The sequence below is a fragment of the Drosophila nasuta genome, chromosome 3 (genome assembly GCF_023558535.2).
Source record: "Drosophila nasuta strain 15112-1781.00 chromosome 3, ASM2355853v1, whole genome shotgun sequence".
Classification (NCBI taxonomy): domain Eukaryota; kingdom Metazoa; phylum Arthropoda; class Insecta; order Diptera; family Drosophilidae; genus Drosophila; species Drosophila nasuta.
This window is the reverse complement of record NC_083457.1, coordinates 25,873,740-25,892,536: the sequence shown is the minus strand read 5'-3', so window position 1 is coordinate 25,892,536 and position 18,797 is coordinate 25,873,740. Positions and strand designations below refer to the sequence as shown.

Below are 18,797 nucleotides of genomic sequence, written 5' to 3'. Positions count from 1 at the left end.
TATGTAAATAAGATTCTAAATCCAAATATAAGCGTGCGACTTTTGTAGTTTAAGAACTCGATCTTTAATGATTTATATGTGTGTTGTAACATTTACTAGATACTAGCTTTAAATATTAAAGAACCTCGTGTTACTTTTAAATCTAAGATAATTGCATTTGTTGTTGCTCCTCGAAGGGTTCGTTGGGTAGTCGGGCGGAGTTCTGCAAAGAACAATAAATTACGTAAGTTAATACTTTAATTTCTTAATATAAATCATGTTAATTTTACCAGTTTCTGTGCGCGCTTCTCCAGTAGACCATAAGCAATGTGGTTCAATGAAAATCCAGTGGGCAGAGCAACGCCTTGCAAGCGATAAAATGCATCAGTTGAACCTTCGTTGGCAACCTTGTGCGCCGCCAGAATAGTGCACTTTCCTAGGAATCGCGTAGATGCCACCATGGGACCACGAGAGATGTCGATGTGATCACCGAGACGATAAAGCGTCACACGGCTTTGATTCTGTTGCGCAATGCTAGGCAATTGCTCGCTCTTATAGCGGGAATCCTTGAACATTTCCTTTGCCAACTCCTTATCCACCTCCAGGCGCTCAATGCGTAAGTCTTGTGCCGCCAACTTGACCATTTCAGCAGAGATGGCACGCATCTCAGCCTTGGTAGGCTCCCAGTTCTGTGCGCCCAGCACAATGTCGTGCACAAAGCTACCAGATTTAACTAAAATATAATAAAAAAAAATTAGTTACAACTCAATTGGGATAATTTATGCATGTCTGTAACTTACTGTTGGGTCCGGGAAAACTGTGTAATTGTAGCCTGGCTTCGTCCTTGAAGGCTCTTTGTAAGGCGGCACCCAGCATAAAACTGCAGGTGCGCCAAAACGCCCTGATTGAAGAAACGTAAAATAAATTAATAAATAAATCTATGGATTCGTCGAAGCAAATTAGATTCGATGGGTCGCCATGGATTAGGAAAGAAAGCTCGCCAATAATAACAATAAATATATTATTAACAACTTACTTGTTGACAACGTGTGGCTCCGAGACATTAAAATTCAGAAGTTGTAACGTGCAGGACTCTTGGAGAGGTCTATGAATATCCCAGGGAACACTGCCATCTACCAACGCCAGTGCAGACCTTTTGCAATGACCTTCGCTCAAATGCTGGGCACAATTGTACGGCGTGGAGATGTGATTATTCATCACCAAGGTGACATCTTCGGGTAAACCCAAATACCGCACTTCAATCTTCTCGACACGGCCAACAGCGTCTCGCTGACGTTTCTGCTCTTGGTTAAACAATTCATTGCGGGATTTGATTGAAGCACAGGCATTGCCGCTAGCTGTTAAGAAAATTTATTAGTATTGCAATACTTTTCTCTTATGATTTATTTATCATTCTCAACTGAAACAATTGGCTGCTCGCAGCCCGGCATTACATAAATCCGCCGCATGTTGAATGAAGCATAAATCCGCAAGTATTCACTTACCAATGGTTCTGTATTGTTGTAGTTGCCTCAGCGCATGCCAGGACTGTTTATACAATTTTATTGCTGTCGCCATCCTGCTTTTATCACAAGTTTCTGTGTTCCTCCGAAATTAACAAGGAATATATTTACAGCTGTTGTGCACACACAGGCATGAAGCAGTGCTGCATTCGATATTTTTAAAACATTATTGATATCGATTGTTGCGACATCGATATGAAGCCGAAGCTTTTCTTCATTTCACAGTTGAATTTGTAAAGTGGCTGTTGGTTGTGCTGCAATAATTTGAAAACTAATTATTATATTGTGTGTTTTATCTTGTAGACGTGTGGAGTTAGTTTGGTTGTGTGTGATTGAGTAAACGAGAGAAAGAAAGATGGATAAATTCCAGCAAGTTTCAGTTTCTGGTGAGTCTTTTTTTATGAGACATTTCTAATTGTACATATGTATGTATATATGTTAGTACATATATTACATTTTAGTTGCAGAAGTGAGTTTTTTTATTAGAACCAAGATATGATATTCAAAATTTATAGGAATAACAATATTCAATCTTCGTTATACAATGAAATCTCGAACACACCTTCATCAGGTGCTCGACAAGTGTCCGGTCACAGTATTACGTATATTTATATTACAACAAACAATTCAAACTTAAATACGTAAGCAATTTTGCATCAGTAGCTTAAGTAAATTAAATATTGCATACGATAATATTCCAAGAATAGTTGTTTTCTTGATAGATGATTAATCAGTGTGGTGCATTCAGACCACAGCTCAAGTGGTAGGACCATATTATTTCATTCACAAACACTTTTAGATATTTCCGTAATTTCCTGGTTTTTTTTTATAATTACATTACTATTATTAATTTTTATATTATTATTAATTTATTAATTTAATTTATTATATTTTATTTTCTGTGTTTTGTAAATACGTACATATGATACATATGTAGATAGTGAAAGTGATTCCAATAGTATTTGTGAGCTTGATGAGCAAAAAAAAGTTGAAAGTTCGGATATTTGGGATCATTTTGAACGAGTTAATGAAGTACTAGCGAAATGTAAGACATGTCGCCAATATTATAAAATAATTGGAACCACCAGGAATCTGTTTAGTCATGTGAGACGGGCGCATCCAACATTATTGAGAGCACCCGATTTAATCGCTAAAGTCCAATCATTTATTGTTGCTAAAAGACCATTTGAGAGTTACACACAGAATGAACAACGTAAAATTAAGTTGGATAGTGCCCTAATTCGAATGATCGCCACGGACCTGAAGCCGTTCCGTATTGTTGAAGATCTTGGGTTTCAATATTTTGTGCATTGCTTAGATCCGCAGTACATTCTGCCATCTGGATATACATTAAAAAATGTACTACTTAAAAATATATTTGAAGAGATAGGTCTAAAGTTAAGAATGATTCTTAAAAAGATTACTTACTGCGCTGTTTCAATTGATCGCTGGACATCTCTTGTCAATGACCAATACTTGACCATCACTTGTCACTTCGTTACTTCAAACCTTGAGATAAAGTCAGTGGTGCTGTCCACTTGCAATCTTTTAAAGGACACTAGAGACACAAGTGTCAATATTCAAATAACATTGCTTGAAGTTTTAACTTATTGGGATATTTTGGGAAAAACGGTATGTTTTGTGACTAAAAATGATGATTCGATGATAAGGGCTTGCGAGTCACTAAAGAAACCGCACTTGCTCTGTTTCGATGATACTTTAAGTTTGATTGTCCAAGACGCTTTGTCGGAAGATCGTATAAAGGATATTTTGGCAAAAAGCAATCGAATTGTAACTTTTTTCAAAAACAGTTCCACTGCTTATGCCAAATTGAAACTTGCGCAAGGAACTGAACCCATCAATCTTAAAAAAGAAATGCCTACTCGTTGGAATAGTTGTTTTCAAATGATATCTCGGATACTTGAAATCAAAAATGTGGTACCTGAAACTCTTCTCTCTATAAAAGGAGCACCATCTCCTCTCGGTGAAGAAGAAGTTTCTACTCTAATGGACTTAAAGGAATTGCTTGAGCCCTTCGATTCAGCAACAAACCTAGCATCAGCAAATAATATGGTTACTATATCACATATAATTCCTGCAACGCAAGATATATATCGCCGCTTAGCGAATATGAATACTAGCTTGCGCACAAAGGAAGGTCAAAATATTTGCTTGCGACTCATAAGTGAAGTATCTCATCGACTCTTTCCCTACGAAGGACATACCGCTGCTAGAATTGCAACTTTGTTGGACCCACGATTCAAAAAGGAGGGATTTCGAAACAACTACGCTGCAGAGCAAGCTGTTTTAGCTTTGGAGAATCAAGTCGCTACAACTTTGCATACTTGTAAGCAATACTCCGATGAGAAGACTCACGACCAGAGGTATACAATGTATTCATTTATGAAAGAAAAACACACTAAAGAAGTTGAACGTTCAAAAAATGGATGCTGTAGTTCCTATTCAACAGTATTTCGAAGCAGAACATGCTCAAGAAAATCTCTGCCCTTTGGAGTTCTGGAAGGTCTGCTGGTGTCTTATCTAGTTATCCATTATTTATACATTTATTTTCGTTTTATTTTAGGCACAGACTAGTCAGTGGGAGCCAATGCTGAAGTGTACATTCAAATATTTTTGCATCCCAGCAAGCTCAACGGATTCTGAAAGAATGTTCTGCAAAATGGGCGACATCAATTCCGACAGACGGGCGATCTTAAAACCACAAAGTATTGATATGCTGTTGTTTGTACGCAAAAATCAATGGGTGTTAGACACATAAAGTACAAAAATATCACAAATTAATGCAAATACAAACTATGTAATTTTCTGTAAACCAAGAATATGTTAATGATTTCGCAAAGCTAAAAATAATATATATTTTAATCCATTATTATATAATAACTAAATATATTATTTGCATGTATTAGTATTGTTTTTTTTTTTTATTTCCATTATATTATTTTTAAATTTAATAAAATAAAGATGTAAATCATTAGTTTCATAACGCCCTTAACAACACTAAATTTTCCCAATGTCATTCACACACTACACTAACACACTCGATATACGATTATCGAAACACAAACACAAGTCGGCATTGCCTGATGTTATCGATAAAGATTCAACAATTTCTGCCCGTCATTCGCATTGTCATTCCGCTAAAGTTTTTTGCTGCAGCATTTTTTAAATAAATAATAATGTATTTGGATAGTGCTCGTGACGTGCCCCCAGCAGGCTTCAACTTCGACAATTGTCGCCGGTAAGAATGTATATGCTCCAATAATTTGCGCGTATTAATGTTTATTTTTAATTTGCAGCAACGCCGCCTTGTTGCAGGGAGGCTTCAAGCCGCCGACAACCACAAAAACTGGTACAACTATTGTTGGTATTGTTTATAAGGATGGTGTTATCCTAGGTGCGGATACCCGTGCCACCGAGGGACCCATTGTATCCGACAAAAACTGCGCCAAGATTCATTATCTGGCCGACAATATTTAGTGAGTGCAAAATGTCAAGAGCTCAATTCATGTTAATTAATTATTCGTATTATTGCCTACTGCTCCCATTAGCTGTTGTGGTGCTGGCACTGCTGCTGATACTGAAACGACCACGGATTTAATTTCATCGCAGCTGGAGCTGCATCGCCTCAACACAGAGCGCCAAGTGCCCGTTGTGGCCGCCAACAACATGCTGAAGCAAATGTTGTTCCGCTATCAGGGACACATTAGCGCTGCTCTAGTCTTGGGCGGAGTTGACAAGTTTGGCGCACACATTTATTGCATTCATCCCCATGGCAGTGCTGACAAATTGCCATACGCCACCATGGGCTCAGGCTCTTTGGCTGCTATGGCTGTGTTTGAAAGTCGCTGGAAACCCGATCTAACCGAGGAGGAGGGCAAATTGCTGGTGCGTGATGCTATTGCATCGGGTATTTTCAACGATTTGGGCTCTGGTTCCAATGTGGATTTGTGCGTCATACGCAAGGATAGCACCGAATATCTGCGCAACTATGAATTGGCCAACAAGAAGGGCGAACGTCAGCTCAATTACAGTTTCAAGAAGGGCAGCACACCGTTGTTGCACACCACCATCAAGGACTTGCAGATCACCGAGCGTGTGCACGCTGTGCCTATGGAGATCTCTTAACTTGGGCTGGCTTAGATTTAAAATATACACAAATGGAAATGCATCGTCATAGATTATGCTGAGGTTCAATAAACAATAAAACACACGATTCAATGAATGTTTCTGATTAATTACGACAACCAGAGGTTGTTGTTGCATATAACAAGTTAACTTTAGTATTAAGAGAGATTACATTAGACTAGCTGTAAAGATATGGAGACGCTGCTTTGGTTGGTACAATTCAAACTTATCTGGATTTACACACTAACTAATTTTGCTGTTTAACTTAGTGCTTAGTTTACCTTAGCTAATATCACATCTTACAAAGGGTCAATCCCGACCTGTTGAAGGCACACAGGAGTTGCTTCCACTAAACCACTAATTATTTGGCACCAAGAATTCACTTGATCTCTAAAAGCCGCACTCACATCCAGCCGGCCTAAGCTACAAATCTTAAATAATACATGCTCTTTTCAAAGAGAAGAAGGCCAACACGAGCAGTCCAAAGAGTAAAGGAGCGTAACCATGAGCTGGGACTGTTGCTGCAGCATTTGGCGTAGATTCTAGCATGTGGGATACTATCAAGCTGGACAGCGCCAAATTGGTTGTAATACGCGGCGACTGCGAACTGATCAATGTGGAAATTTTTTCCGCTTCCGCCTCACACGCTTTCACCTGCAGTCCAGTTGGCTGTCCCCGTGGCACGAGCGCCACAAAGATGCCCACCTCCATGCTGAGGAAGCCGGTCAACTGGCACTCGCTGACCTGCACCAGATGATCCAGCTGCTGGAGGATGCCACGCAAAGTCAACAGCGAAGTGCGCTCTCCGCGCAGCGCATAGTAAGCTCTGTCCAACTGCTTGCGGGAGTAGATGATGCGAAAGGCGCCGCCGCCACAAATGGGACAACAGGCACCTGGTGGCACAATATTACGACAATATGGTGAGACTGGTAACGGGCATTTGACAGTCTTGCACCGACTTCCCATGTCACTGGCCAGCAGTCCAACCTCGCGACAACGTCCAATGTAGTCCACAAGCACATAGTCTGCCCAGGCAGCGTGGCGACTGCGATAGGTGACCCCATTGATGCCACAGACTGGTGTTGACTCAGCCTCCAGATCATGTCCAGGTCGACAGGCGCCCCAATACGCCAGCTGAGCATTGTTGCGCAGCAGTGAGCAGGCATTTGGATGAGTCTTGCCCTGCTTATCGCACACCTCATCCGCCAGATCTGTGCCACAGTGGGGCGACGACACATTCACTGCAATCGAGAGAAGAGCAGTTTAATAACATAATGAAGATTTTTCTAGGGGTTGGTACAAAATATACCCAAAATCATTATTTCTTATTGTAGCTTAAAGTTCATGACTTTATATTTTTTTCTTCAAATCACTCAATATTCATATTTTAGAGTCTTAAGGTTCAACCATATTTATGAGTAAAACCGAAAATTCTCAAAAATAGTAATTAAATTTAAAGCTGCATGCTTTTGTACTTATTTCTTCAATAACTACAGATAACAAAACCGAATTTAATATATTTTAGAAGAAAATTAAAAAAAAATAAATAATATTTTTATTAAAAATAAAAAATCTTTGCACTGCAATAAAATAATAAAATGTCTAGTGATACCATAAGTAATAAATATTTCTAAGCATACAAAAAAAAATCATAATATTAAACTTTTTTAATATAAGCATTTAAAAAGAAAATATGATCATTGATCCAGAATTTAAACACAACAACTTATAGTAATAACCTAAGCTAATCAACTACTTACCACAGATGTACTGCGCACAGGGTCGCTGCATGCTGGAGAGGCACACCTGACGCCGCTCCAAGCACTGACTGCCCGCTGGACAGCTGTGAGCGCCAGTGCTGCAGGCATTACGTGCATTGCAGGCGCCATAGACAAAACTGGAGTCCTGCAAGCCCAAACACTTGGCCACGCAGGCCGATGGATAAGTGTTGCCATTGGCGCCACAAACGGGCACAAAGTGTGCGGCACAGTTGCAAGGAAGACTGGTGTAGCCAGCATCTACGTAGTCGGGCAGCCGACACTGCTGCTTGGTGCAAGTGATCTCGCCAGCAAAGCAGCTGCACTGATTACACTCCAGATAGAACGAGGAGCCATGTCGGAAGCTGCGCTCCCGCGGCAGATTGCAGTGAGCATGCATGTAGCTGGGCAGCGGCTGGCACTGAGCAATGCTGCCATGCAGACCACAGCGACACACCTCATGCTCGGCTGTAAGCAGCTGATCGCTGGCCAGCACTAAGCCCCGACTGACACTCGTCTTGCCCACCCGCACAAAGGCGCCAAAAGGCACGAGTAGAGTGGAAGCTTGGCCTAGACTGCAGCCAGGTATGCAGGCATAGCCTTGGCTGCCACTGCGCTGGAGCACACACACCTCGCTGGCATTGCAAGGCTTGGCAGCACAGGGCGACGTCAGGCCATCACCTTGGGGATCCAGCTCCTTGCTGACTTCGCTGGGCTTTAGAAATTCACCCAGCGAGATGCAGGGCGTGTGTTCATCGGCTTCTGTTCTGCCCGGCGGCTGCAGACGATCACAGATGGCCTGTGGCCGTTGCGGTTGCCGCGTCCAGTCCAGGCACTCGTCCAGCAGCTCGGCGCAATCCTCGCGACAGATGCCATTGTACATGCCAACTCTGGTGCAGGGCTGAATCTGCAGCGCACAGACTAGAGCCTGCCACTTGTCTGGCGCACAACGTGTGGTGTTCTTGATGTACAGCTCCTGGCCGAGAACGCGCACAAAGCCACGCTGCTGCAGCATCAGGAAATCCTCGCGAGCCGCCGCATCATGGGCAGCCGAACAGCTGCGAAACAATTCTGTGGGACGATTGTTGAAGTTGGTGCAGAAACTGAGTCCCTTGCAGCCCAGCTCACAGGGCGCATCAACACTCTCAATGCAACGCTTCAGATCTAACTCAGTAGGTTGCTCCAAGCATTCCGTCTCGAAGCTCACGCGCGTCTCCCACCAATTATTTGTGAAGATCTCGATGCACAGGCGTCGACACTTGTGACTGCTGGCTTGTTCGCAGCACTGACGCTTCGCCGCATCGAACCCCAGTTTATTGGGCTCCACAGCACCATCGCCATTGGATGCCAATTCGTTACGTCGCTGGGATTTCCCACCAGCTGGCACATACAATTTTCCCGTGACGGTGAGAAAACACTGCCAGAAGCGAACATGGGGCAACGGTGTGCCGCAGCCTGCCTCGAGACGTCCAATGATCACATCGCTGCGCTCTGCTTTTTGATGCAACTTGGAAGCCTGCAGCACATCCTTGCAGGTGCGATGACAGCTCTCGTCCTCGCTGTAATCGCAGCAAGGCAAATCTGTGAAAATAATGAGCAAATAATTATAAAAAGTCGACTCATTTAATTACTCGTTTATTAGCTCACATTTCTCAGCATCAAGCGGTGGCGTCATGTCAGTGTGGTTGTGTATGCATTGCACCACATCAGAGTTGCGTTCGCCACAAACCACATCCACCAGGTTGCCGCCTGCACTGCTGCTGCCGCTCACTGCGGTCTCATTAGGTGGCTCAAACACTTCACGGCAGGCCTTCAAGTAGAAATCGTTTGATGTGAGTTAAAATCAGCGAATGCATTTCAAATGCAATTTTATTTGGCTTGCTCAAGTGGCATAAGATAAAAGAAAGATTTCTTGGAAGATGCTCTATTCTTGAAAATAAATTCATTAGTTTATTTTTTTGGTTTTTTTTTTATCTAAAATTAATATTACTTCAATTATTAGAATCAACTAAAATGTGAAGCTGAATATTTTAAAAAACTATAGATTAATAATCTTTTCTAATAATCTTTTCTAATAAAAGATAAGCAAACGAAATAATATATTTTAATTAATTAAATAAATAAATTATATTTTCCTCTGCGAATCTTCCAGGAGAGTCCCCTGTTACTCTTCTAAAAGACTTCTAAAAGATACCTCCGCGACTCTTTTAATCTTCTTAAAGTCTACTAGGTCTATAACAGCCTACTAAAGCAATTTGTGATATTATTAAATACGATAGCCACATTAATGTATTCTAATATAGCACAATATAATTTAAAATTTTAAATAAATAAGCTCAAAACTTTTAAATTAACTGTGTTCTTTCGAAAAATTTAAAAAAAAATCTCTTTTTTTTAAATAGTACAGGGTCAATAGCAGTCCGCTAATTCAATTTATTTTACTCTAAAATACAATAGCCAGAATACTATATTGTAGTTAAATATAATTTGTATTCTGTACAACTGGTTCACAACTATTTCATCTAGGACTTCTTTTGAATAATTTTCTACTACTACAATTGCAAAGGGTCTCTCGCAGTCGATTAAAATGACTTGTTTTCTTTTTCTAGCATTTACCTGCAAACACTCAGATGTACGCGCCTTTCCACAGCAACTGTCTGCCGCATTGTGATGCTCGAAGCAGTCATAGAGCACCTGCTCATCGCTTCTTCTGCAAACATCGCTGACCTCATGACTCGCTGCTGCGGTTGCGCAGGCATTTTTGCATTGCGGCAACACGGCTGTTTGACAGCATCGACGTCCTGACCAGGACTTTCCCCTATTGACCGCTAAACATGCACATTATTTGAATGCTCTTTATATCATTTATGATTGTAACTTACCTTCCAGTGTAATATTCACGCAACTCCAGAAATCCAGTTGATGCAGAGGACAAGACTTTCTCAGTTCAGTGCGTGGTTCGTCACGCCCATTGTTGCCATCTAATTGCACGAGGGATAACTGTGGGGGAGGGACATGATAATGAGAGTGGTCAAGTTTAATGAGTGTTTAGTATTTGATGACAATGTCGATGACATTTTGTTCTAATTGTTGCTCTAATTATGATTAACCTAGTTATTTATCTTCCCTTTTATTAGTTTATTTTCTATAAGCATACAATTAGAGGAACGAAGAGTGAACCCTTTCAATTTCTACTTAAATTTATTTATATAACTGTATTTATGACTCGATCATGATTAAATTTTGAGAATGGAAAGTTGAAGCAAATACAAATATTGTGAAAGTTAAGTTAAAGGGATAATTTTCCATTAAAAAAATTAAAATAAAATTTGTAGTGTGTACATCTGTTCGTCAAGAAGTCTACTATCCATATAACTCAAATAATAATATTTATTTTTACTATTAATAGCATGATTTGATGGCCAATAAAAATGTTGAGCTACAAAACTAGCAACTTGAAATATTCGGTGATTATTAATAGATAACATTTATGGGGAACGTTACTACTTCGAGTTTGTTGTTACTCGTAGGTGCATTGTTCAATTCGGCAGTAAAAATATCGTATTTTTTATTGAATTTGAAAGTGCCATTGTCAAAAGATATTCGTCTTGCCGCTGGCAACTCGGTAGCCAAAAAGACGGTTTCAGCAGTTGCAAGTTGCAGACTTGAGATACCCTGCAGCCATTGTGACTGGTTGTGCATTGTGTGCATCAAGGCACTTGGTAGGAGTATTATGTTACATTCGAGAGTTGAGCAGGGGAGAGGGGTGAGAGGTGAGAGGTTCACGAGTGATACGGTGATAGGAACCCGCGTGGATGATCGTAAATAAGCCAAAGAATACTTCAATAACGAAGCAACAAATTGTTCGAGTCGTTTTATCTGCCACAGTAATCTGAGTATGTGTAAGAGTAAGACGGCGAGTTTTGAGTTTGAGGTCGAGTTAAACGATGTCTATTCAAGATTTCGATCCGTGTTCTTTGCGTTATTCGTTTTTATTTTGTTTCGGGGATCGCAGAGAATTTACATGCAGACACTGGCCAACTTCCTGCAGCGTGTTTTGCTTTTGGTAATGAAGTGTCATGGCACACCCACACAGCAGACACAAAAGACAAGACACAAGACGCAAGACGACGCACTGCCCACCATGCAGCAAGCAGCGATGCAACATGCGGCGACGAGGCAGCATCTGCAAACTGCTTGCTTGCCACTTGTGCGTTGCATCGACTCAACTGCAATCAAGATAGGCGCACTCTAAGCAATTATTGCCGGGCAACGCCTTCTGGCATCTGGGCCACAACACAACACAACGACATAGGCATTTTGTCAATAAAAATAATGAAAATGTGCGGAAATTCCGTTTATCAACTCGCTGCAATCGCGGCTCGACTTTTCACACGTTTTGGGGAGGATTTGTGCGGTGTCGTTGGTGTCTCTCGTTTCAATTGGATCTCAAGTTTATCTCTCGGATTTCCAGTTAGAGGAGAATAGAGAGACAGAGAGAGATGTGATAAAATAACTGGTTCAGAGAACTGGTATTATCCTGTAGCTGTCATTTTGTCAGTTTCAATTTGAGGCAAGATTTAATGCCTTCATTTGCATTCATAAATGAAAAACTCAGCCCACTTTCTGAAACGAGAAACTGAGCGAACTGTTGTGCTGTGTGGCTGCAACTAATTGGTTTTCGAAATTGTTATGATTACAAAGTTAAATGATGTCAGTGATTTGATTGCAAGTCGCAGACAGAGAGAGAGAGACTAGACAACGAGCCAGCTTCAGTCTCGGATAACTTGGCTGCTTAGTTTGTTGCCAACAAGTATTGGCCAATTGATTTGTGTGCAAATGCTCAAGTTTCAAATGAATGAAACCTGTTTGAAGTTTATGCTAATTAAGAATGGGTTCTACTTGGTAAATTGCTTGGCTATCTATTTTGGATTTTGGATTTCGATTTGCCTTGCCTAGCCTTGCTTTGGTCACCCCGAACTCTGTTTTTGGGGACAAGGCAACGGAAGTTGCGTTCAAAGGTTCTCCCTCCTCTCGGTCATGCTGTTTCTCTTGAAACCTGTCCGACTGTCATAATATTTTCTTTTATATTTTTTATTGGTTTCTCCCGACGCTCGCTGCATTCACAATCCAACAATTATTATATGGCGCTTGCCTTGCAGTTTAGTATGCAGCTCGTTGCGATTGGCATTGAATACCAGGAAGTGTTTGAAAGTAGTAAGTGCTTTATCTTATCAATTTGATCAAACGATCAATCCTGGTTACCCGTGTGTGTGTATGTGTGTGCACTTTGTTCATAACGTATTCAATCTTCGTTTCACATCTCCTGCTTTTGTGTCTACTTACGTTCTCGCATGCTGTGCGACAGGAGCCAAAGACTTGATTGCAACATGTGAAGATATCTGCAATGAAAAAGAAAAACAACAACTAAGAAGAACATGTTATAAAAATCAGTCAGCTCGAGTTAATGTTAATCGCATTTTGACACCAGTTTCCATTCCAATTCCGAGCTCATTAAAAACAACTGCCACATGTGAGAGGAGTCGCCATGTGAGTTGCAACTTCCTCGGAATTCGAGTTGCGGGAACTTTTCGCTGATCCCTTGGCCACAATTAGTCTGATTTCAGACTAATCTGCTAGGCAAAAGTCTATAATCACTTTCGCTATGTATGTATGTATGTATGTGTGACTGATTACTTATTAAGCACTTGCCGTTTAGATGTCTTGTCTCGCATCATTTACAGATTTCTCATTGGGTGTTGAACTTTGGCGTTGCAAGCAGAAAGCTGCGACAAGTCCCAACTTTAGTTGCAGCTAACGTTGCGACATGTGCGACACATGTCTCACCCCAGAAGTGACAGCCAAACAACCAAAGAACCGAACAGACAACAAGCAGGCGGCTGACGGCAGAGAGTCAGGAACAGTTTTGCTTGGGGTGGCTTGGGTTCAAAGAGTTTCTTCGTTGAGTGCGTGAAAAATGTCGTTCTGTCACATGCCTCTTTTTGGCGGAATGGGAACGAAGACGCTCCGACGCAAAGATATATAGTGTGAGGGGCGGACCAGCTGCCCAACTTCCCAAAAACATCAAAAGCACTACTCATTAATTAAGTGTGCAATTGCTGTGGTTCTGTTTTTCTGCGGTTCCCCTTAGTTTTGCCTTTCCACCTTTTCATATAATATTTTCTTTTTTCTTTTCGCTTTTTTTTGGCGAGTGCGACAATTTTGTAGTTATGTCTAAATTTAGAGCGTTTACTTTGAAGTCTCATTTCATCAAAATGCTATTTGAAAAATTTATGATATGATCGAATGGTTCGTGAATATTCACAATTTGACAATTTGGTTAGCACAAGAGATACTTCCACTAATTTCAAATGTCTTGTTTTGCTGTTGTTTATTTTTAAAAACAGTCCATGTTATTCTTTTATAGTTGTGCCTGAGTGCGTCGCGTATGCTATTTTTATAGATTTTTGTTGCAAAGTTACGCAGTCTTTTGCCGCTCTGGCCAATGATCTCAGTGGCTGTCAACACAGCAGCCGCAGCCACAGCCTAGGCCTATAAATAAAAGGAAATGTCTCAATAACAGCTAATTTGCCCAAGTCCCTGTCACTCATAGCTAGTCAACTAATAGCTACGACTAAGCAGCTTGCTGGCAAAAATCAATTAGCCACGATCTATAGTTGGCCATTGACCGAACTGACTGGAAATTGCAAATGCAAAGCAGGTGGAGCTGCTCCCTGACGCATTACCACCAAAGGAGGCACATTTCTATGCTGCATTCATAATAAAAATATTTATTTTTATTAATATTATTGCCAAGGCAGTGGTAATAAAAGTGAATAGCTTGTTTATCACGGCACTATTGAGCAGTTAATTAGTATGCAAAGCATTTCAAATGCTTGTCGCCGATCAATTGAATGCCGACATGCCGATCAGTTCGTTGGCATGCGTGGGGCATCATCGACCCCAAGTCGATGTCGATGTCGAAGCCAAAGCCCAAGCGCAAGCCCAAGGCGCGTCTTTGCATTCCCTTTTTGCAACGGCGACAAACAAGTTGGAGAATGAAACTTGAGTGTGCTCGACTGTGAAATACCCAGAACTAAAAATGTTACATTTTATTTAATGTTGAGCACTCTTATTAAAGTACGATTAAATGGAAATCAGCATGGCAAGGTAATTCTGTCAAAAAATGTAATTTTATTTATATATTTTGTTATTAAGTGAAGTATCTGTACAGCATATACTATAAGAGTACCTTAACAACACAGGGGTAAAAAATTGAAAATAAACCAAACCTCAATAGTCTAAATTTCATATTAATAATTCTCAACTAAAATTGCACAAAGAACTCAATATTTGTCTTACTAAATCAAGCAACCGTATGTAAATAACATAATCTCATATCAAGGGGTTTAATCGAAGCGTTTTTTAGTATTGACTACAATATTGTAAATAATGCATAATTAAACTCAACTAAAAATCAACCGTTTTTAGTTGAGCCTCTAAACTCTGTATATATAATATATAAATTATATATCATAAGCTTTAATAAATGTATCATTAAAAAAAAACACAATAAATAATATGCTATGGTAACCCAATTTAAACTAAATATCCAAGGGGCATATTAATTAAAAATAATTGTTGAGTTTGTTCTTAATATCTTAACAGCCAAAGTAAAGTTGTTCCAACTAAATGCTGATATTCAATCTATTATACCCATAGATATAATTTGTAGTATCCTGTTAATTCAGACTTGTGAGTTAGATAGAAGCATAAGATTTATTTATAGTAAGTTTCAGTGGCTAAAAGTCAGTTTTTTCCTTAGATATTTCTTCACATATCTTTCTTTCCTCACTTTATTGGCTACTATGTAGTTAATAACACCCTCTTTAAGCTACCGGGTATAGCAACTACGACGACGCCAATCAGTTGGGCAATCGCAGTAGTGACAACTGCGAGTACGAATATGTGCATCCCATAAAATTTCATTGGATTTCATTGGAACACACATCTAACACATTTATCACACACTCGCCATAATTCACTCACTCGCGCGAATTAAGCGTTGGCGTTGGCGTTTGTGTCAGTGTCCATGTTGGTGTCACTGTTTGTTGAATTGCCTGTTTGTGTTGGTGTTGGTCAGGCTCCGCTTAAAGCTGAGAAAGGGAATGGGAGTGGAGATGGAGATGGAGATGAAGAAGGGGCGTGAATGCAGAATATCAGAATATGCTGGCGCCAGTAGAAGCATAGCCGTTGCTTTGGCAATTTAAATACATTTTTAACACAGTTTCAATTTAGATTCATGCACACAGATACACAGATGTATAGCTACAGTTACAGTTACAGATGCAGATATACATATGCATAATCGTATGTAGACACGCACTCGCTGTGCTTGTATCATCTCTGTCCATTTGCTCATCATCAGGCACTTTCAATTAAAACATTTCATTCCCGGCTTGCATATTGTTGCCTTTGATTAAGTGAGCCAGCGGATGGGCAGCACATTAAGTGGCAAGCAAGTAGAGTATTCTCTCGCCTCGCCTCATCTCATCTTCACTCACATTCACATATGTGTTTTATTAATCAATTGCCGAAAAATGGCTTAATTGCGCGACACTCGCAAGCTTCTTCGATGTTTCTATATCAATCACTCAGTAGTGAACATTGTTTATAGCAGCGAAAAGATTGTTTACATATGAGACTGAGCAACAAGTGCGCTCTGGTCATGACTCAGTGCGTCAAACACTTGCTGATATACAAATATGTTGTCGCGTTTGAAGTTCCGATCAGTCCGTCCGTCTGTCTGTCTGACTGTCCGGCTAAAAGGTCAGCGCTGATAAGGCTTTGCTACACTTACCATGGGGCGGACTATTCGCTGTTACGGACTCAAAGGCCTGCATTGAATGATCGCTGACATCGCTGGCATCCTCATTTGGATCGATCCAATCGTAATCCTCCTCCTCGCTGTACGTTATGGGTCGACTGTGTTTGCTGTGCTTTGGCTCCGATGCACTGGCGCCATTGCTGCGCCCATGGGCGTGGCTGGCATGACCTGTGCCCTTGCCAGTGCCACTGTGGTTCGTCGTCTCCTTGTCCCAACGCACGGCGCCCGCAATAAGTGCTGAGCTGATTAGCAGCAGCAGCGAGTACCGCATTATTATGCACTCTCACTGATAAACAGTTTATCGCGTTAAGGGAAATTAGCGGAGTCAGAGACAAAACATAATTGATGTCCTCGAGCGGACGTTGACATTTAATCGTCAAACGATTTGCGTAATTGTTTCTTTCGATTTTTGCAGCACTTATTAATCGATAAACGATATTTTGCATTTGATAACGTCCGATAAAAGCTTTCTGTGAATGAAAGTAAATTGCTTAGCAAGTGGACATTCCCTTTGGCGTCGAGATCAGCAGTGAGTTTCCCCCTTAAAACCCACTTCCTCTTCCCGCGCCTGTCACACACTAATTAAGCCAATTGACCTCGCGCGTTCGTTCCAAGTGTTGAGGAATAAAATAAAATCGGAGCACAATGTAGCTACTGTGTCGCGGCATTCACATTTTAACCAAAAGTAAAAAAATAAAACTTGTATAGTATATACAGAAAAATATAAATAAATAATCTTGTATGAAAACACCAGTGGTCGCTATTAAAGCGACTGACAAGCTGACAAAATGACATACTTGTGTATATATGTATGTGTGTGTATGTGTGTGGCGCACACTAATGATGAGAGACTAGTACTTCAGTAGAGTGTGTGTGTGTGTGTGTCAAAGTGCATAGCTAAGCGCAAGGAAAGAGCTAGCGGACTCACGCTTTGATGTTCTTCTAATTGCATATTTTACGGCGCAATGGAGCCGCCCACTTACCAACACACACACACACACACACAAGAACACACAGAGTGAAACACACACACACTTATACAGTTGCACGTGCATTTCATCCTGTAAAAGGGTTCGCCCCACTGTCACACAAACGTCGTGCAAATGTCGGTGTGCTTGTTGTGTGTGTAAGTGGAGCTATTTGTTGTGAGCCAGCAGCACACAAAGGCGACGAGATGACGATGATGAGTTTGTGGCATTGCCTGAGAGCGCCAAAGTCAGAAGACAAAAGGGAAACGCTCCAAAACTAGACAAATATTAACTCATATGCCAGCATTCAGGCAACTGAATGTGCACATGCATGTGGAATGGGAGAGCGAGAGTTACTCTCTCAGACAGGCAGACTGACAGGCTGACTGGCTGCTTATCATTGTCACTGGCTTAGTTACAAGTACTTCACTGCTATCCGGCTAACACAATGGCCACAAAGGAATTGCCACTGCAAAAATGAAAGCATTTTCCGTAAGCTTCTCCGCCAGTCAAATGGCGGCACTTCGACATCAAACACAACAATCATAAAAACACTTGGAGCATAGCATTTACTTCATTCGGCGCCTCACACTGATCTCCTATGGATTTGTTTATTGCAATTAGTGCTTAACACTTTCGTTTATTTATTTATTTACTTAGTTTGGGCTTTTTTTATGAAATAAACGCACATCAAGTTAACGTAAGTAGACGTTTTATCCGTTAATCTTCATTTTCAATTTTAAAACACAAGCGCAGAGAGAAAGACCGAAGAGCGAAGAGCACGCAAAACACTCGCGAGCGCACTGGCTGACAGTCGCCGACTGAATGAATTGGCTCTTCAGCTTCATGTGCATGCCAAGGCAGCCGACGAATGAATAGTCTCTGCACAGTGGTGCAAGAATTGACAAAACTGAAGGCATAAAATTATTCGAAGCGCGTGCCTGCAATACAACTAAGACAAATTACCAAATACTATACTAACTAAAAAAAATTAATATCAAATTATATATATTCAACACTTTTTATTCTTTTTTATATATTCTGTAACAATAAAGAAATAAATACATGTATGTGATTGTTATGTGTTTGATTAAGAAAGATATACGTGTGTGCCCTAATGCATTATTAAATTAATATAATATTTATTAATTTTAATATATATATAATATGATTAATAATCAGCTTTTAATAAATTAAATTACATTAATACAAAATAAATGTCCATTTCGAACCTTAAAATGTAATATTTAGCAATGTAATTACATTCCTCTTATTTGTTAACAAATTGTTATAGTAAATAAGGCTCTGACAATATGTTAAATATATTAATTAATGACGTTCGTGTTGTTAAAAACAATTCACGCTCCTGCTTTTAAACTTATGTACTTGCTGCTGTCAAGCAGTGCAGCACGCCATCTACCGAGTTGCTGGGAAACTATAAAGCAGTGCATGAAGAAGGTTGCAGTCTAAGCTAATGGTTTTTGAATGCGGTTATAAGATAACTAATTATGACATTTTCGATCAGCGTTAACTAATT

The 18,797-nt window shown here is 40.4% G+C and overlaps 4 protein-coding genes across 6 annotated transcripts; 2 read left to right on the top strand and 2 right to left on the bottom strand.

The window, feature by feature from the left end:
- Nucleotides 1-36: 36 nt before the first annotated feature.
- On the bottom strand, nt 37-1,644 carry LOC132790326 (large ribosomal subunit protein mL39). The gene is made up of 5 exons (XM_060798817.1): nt 1,485-1,644; nt 1,016-1,337; nt 780-880; nt 270-712; nt 37-202 (listed from the first exon to the last, which is right to left on the bottom strand). The coding sequence occupies exons 1-5, from the start codon at nt 1,555-1,557 to the stop codon at nt 143-145; spliced, it is 999 nt and encodes a 332-aa protein (XP_060654800.1). The 5' UTR covers nt 1,558-1,644; the 3' UTR covers nt 37-142.
- Nucleotides 1,645-1,762: 118 nt separating this feature from the next.
- On the top strand, nt 1,763-4,372 carry LOC132790325 (zinc finger BED domain-containing protein 4-like). Its single transcript, XM_060798816.1, has 3 exons — nt 1,763-1,888; nt 2,440-4,026; nt 4,087-4,372. The coding sequence occupies exons 1-3, from the start codon at nt 1,858-1,860 to the stop codon at nt 4,095-4,097; spliced, it is 1,629 nt and encodes a 542-aa protein (XP_060654799.1). The 5' UTR covers nt 1,763-1,857; the 3' UTR covers nt 4,098-4,372.
- A 231-nt stretch (nt 4,373-4,603) lies between these two features.
- Nucleotides 4,604-5,736, top strand: LOC132789946 (proteasome subunit beta type-7). Its single transcript, XM_060798297.1, has 3 exons — nt 4,604-4,761; nt 4,820-4,999; nt 5,072-5,736. The coding sequence occupies exons 1-3, from the start codon at nt 4,700-4,702 to the stop codon at nt 5,646-5,648; spliced, it is 819 nt and encodes a 272-aa protein (XP_060654280.1). The 5' UTR covers nt 4,604-4,699; the 3' UTR covers nt 5,649-5,736.
- LOC132789945 (reversion-inducing cysteine-rich protein with Kazal motifs) lies at nt 5,132-18,071 on the bottom strand. 3 transcript variants are annotated; one of them, XM_060798294.1, is made up of 8 exons: nt 17,917-18,071; nt 16,266-16,762; nt 12,752-12,807; nt 10,288-10,405; nt 10,022-10,233; nt 9,053-9,215; nt 7,409-8,986; nt 5,132-6,889 (listed from the first exon to the last, which is right to left on the bottom strand). In XM_060798294.1, the coding sequence occupies exons 2-8, from the start codon at nt 16,561-16,563 to the stop codon at nt 6,081-6,083; spliced, it is 3,234 nt and encodes a 1,077-aa protein (XP_060654277.1). In that variant the 5' UTR covers nt 16,564-16,762; nt 17,917-18,071; the 3' UTR covers nt 5,132-6,080. The 3 variants fall into 3 exon arrangements, with proteins under 3 accessions (XP_060654277.1, XP_060654278.1, XP_060654279.1); XM_060798295.1 differs by having other exon boundaries at nt 17,950-18,071; XM_060798296.1 differs by lacking the exon at nt 17,917-18,071 and having other exon boundaries at nt 16,266-17,008.
- Between the last annotated feature and the right edge of the window lie 726 nt (nt 18,072-18,797).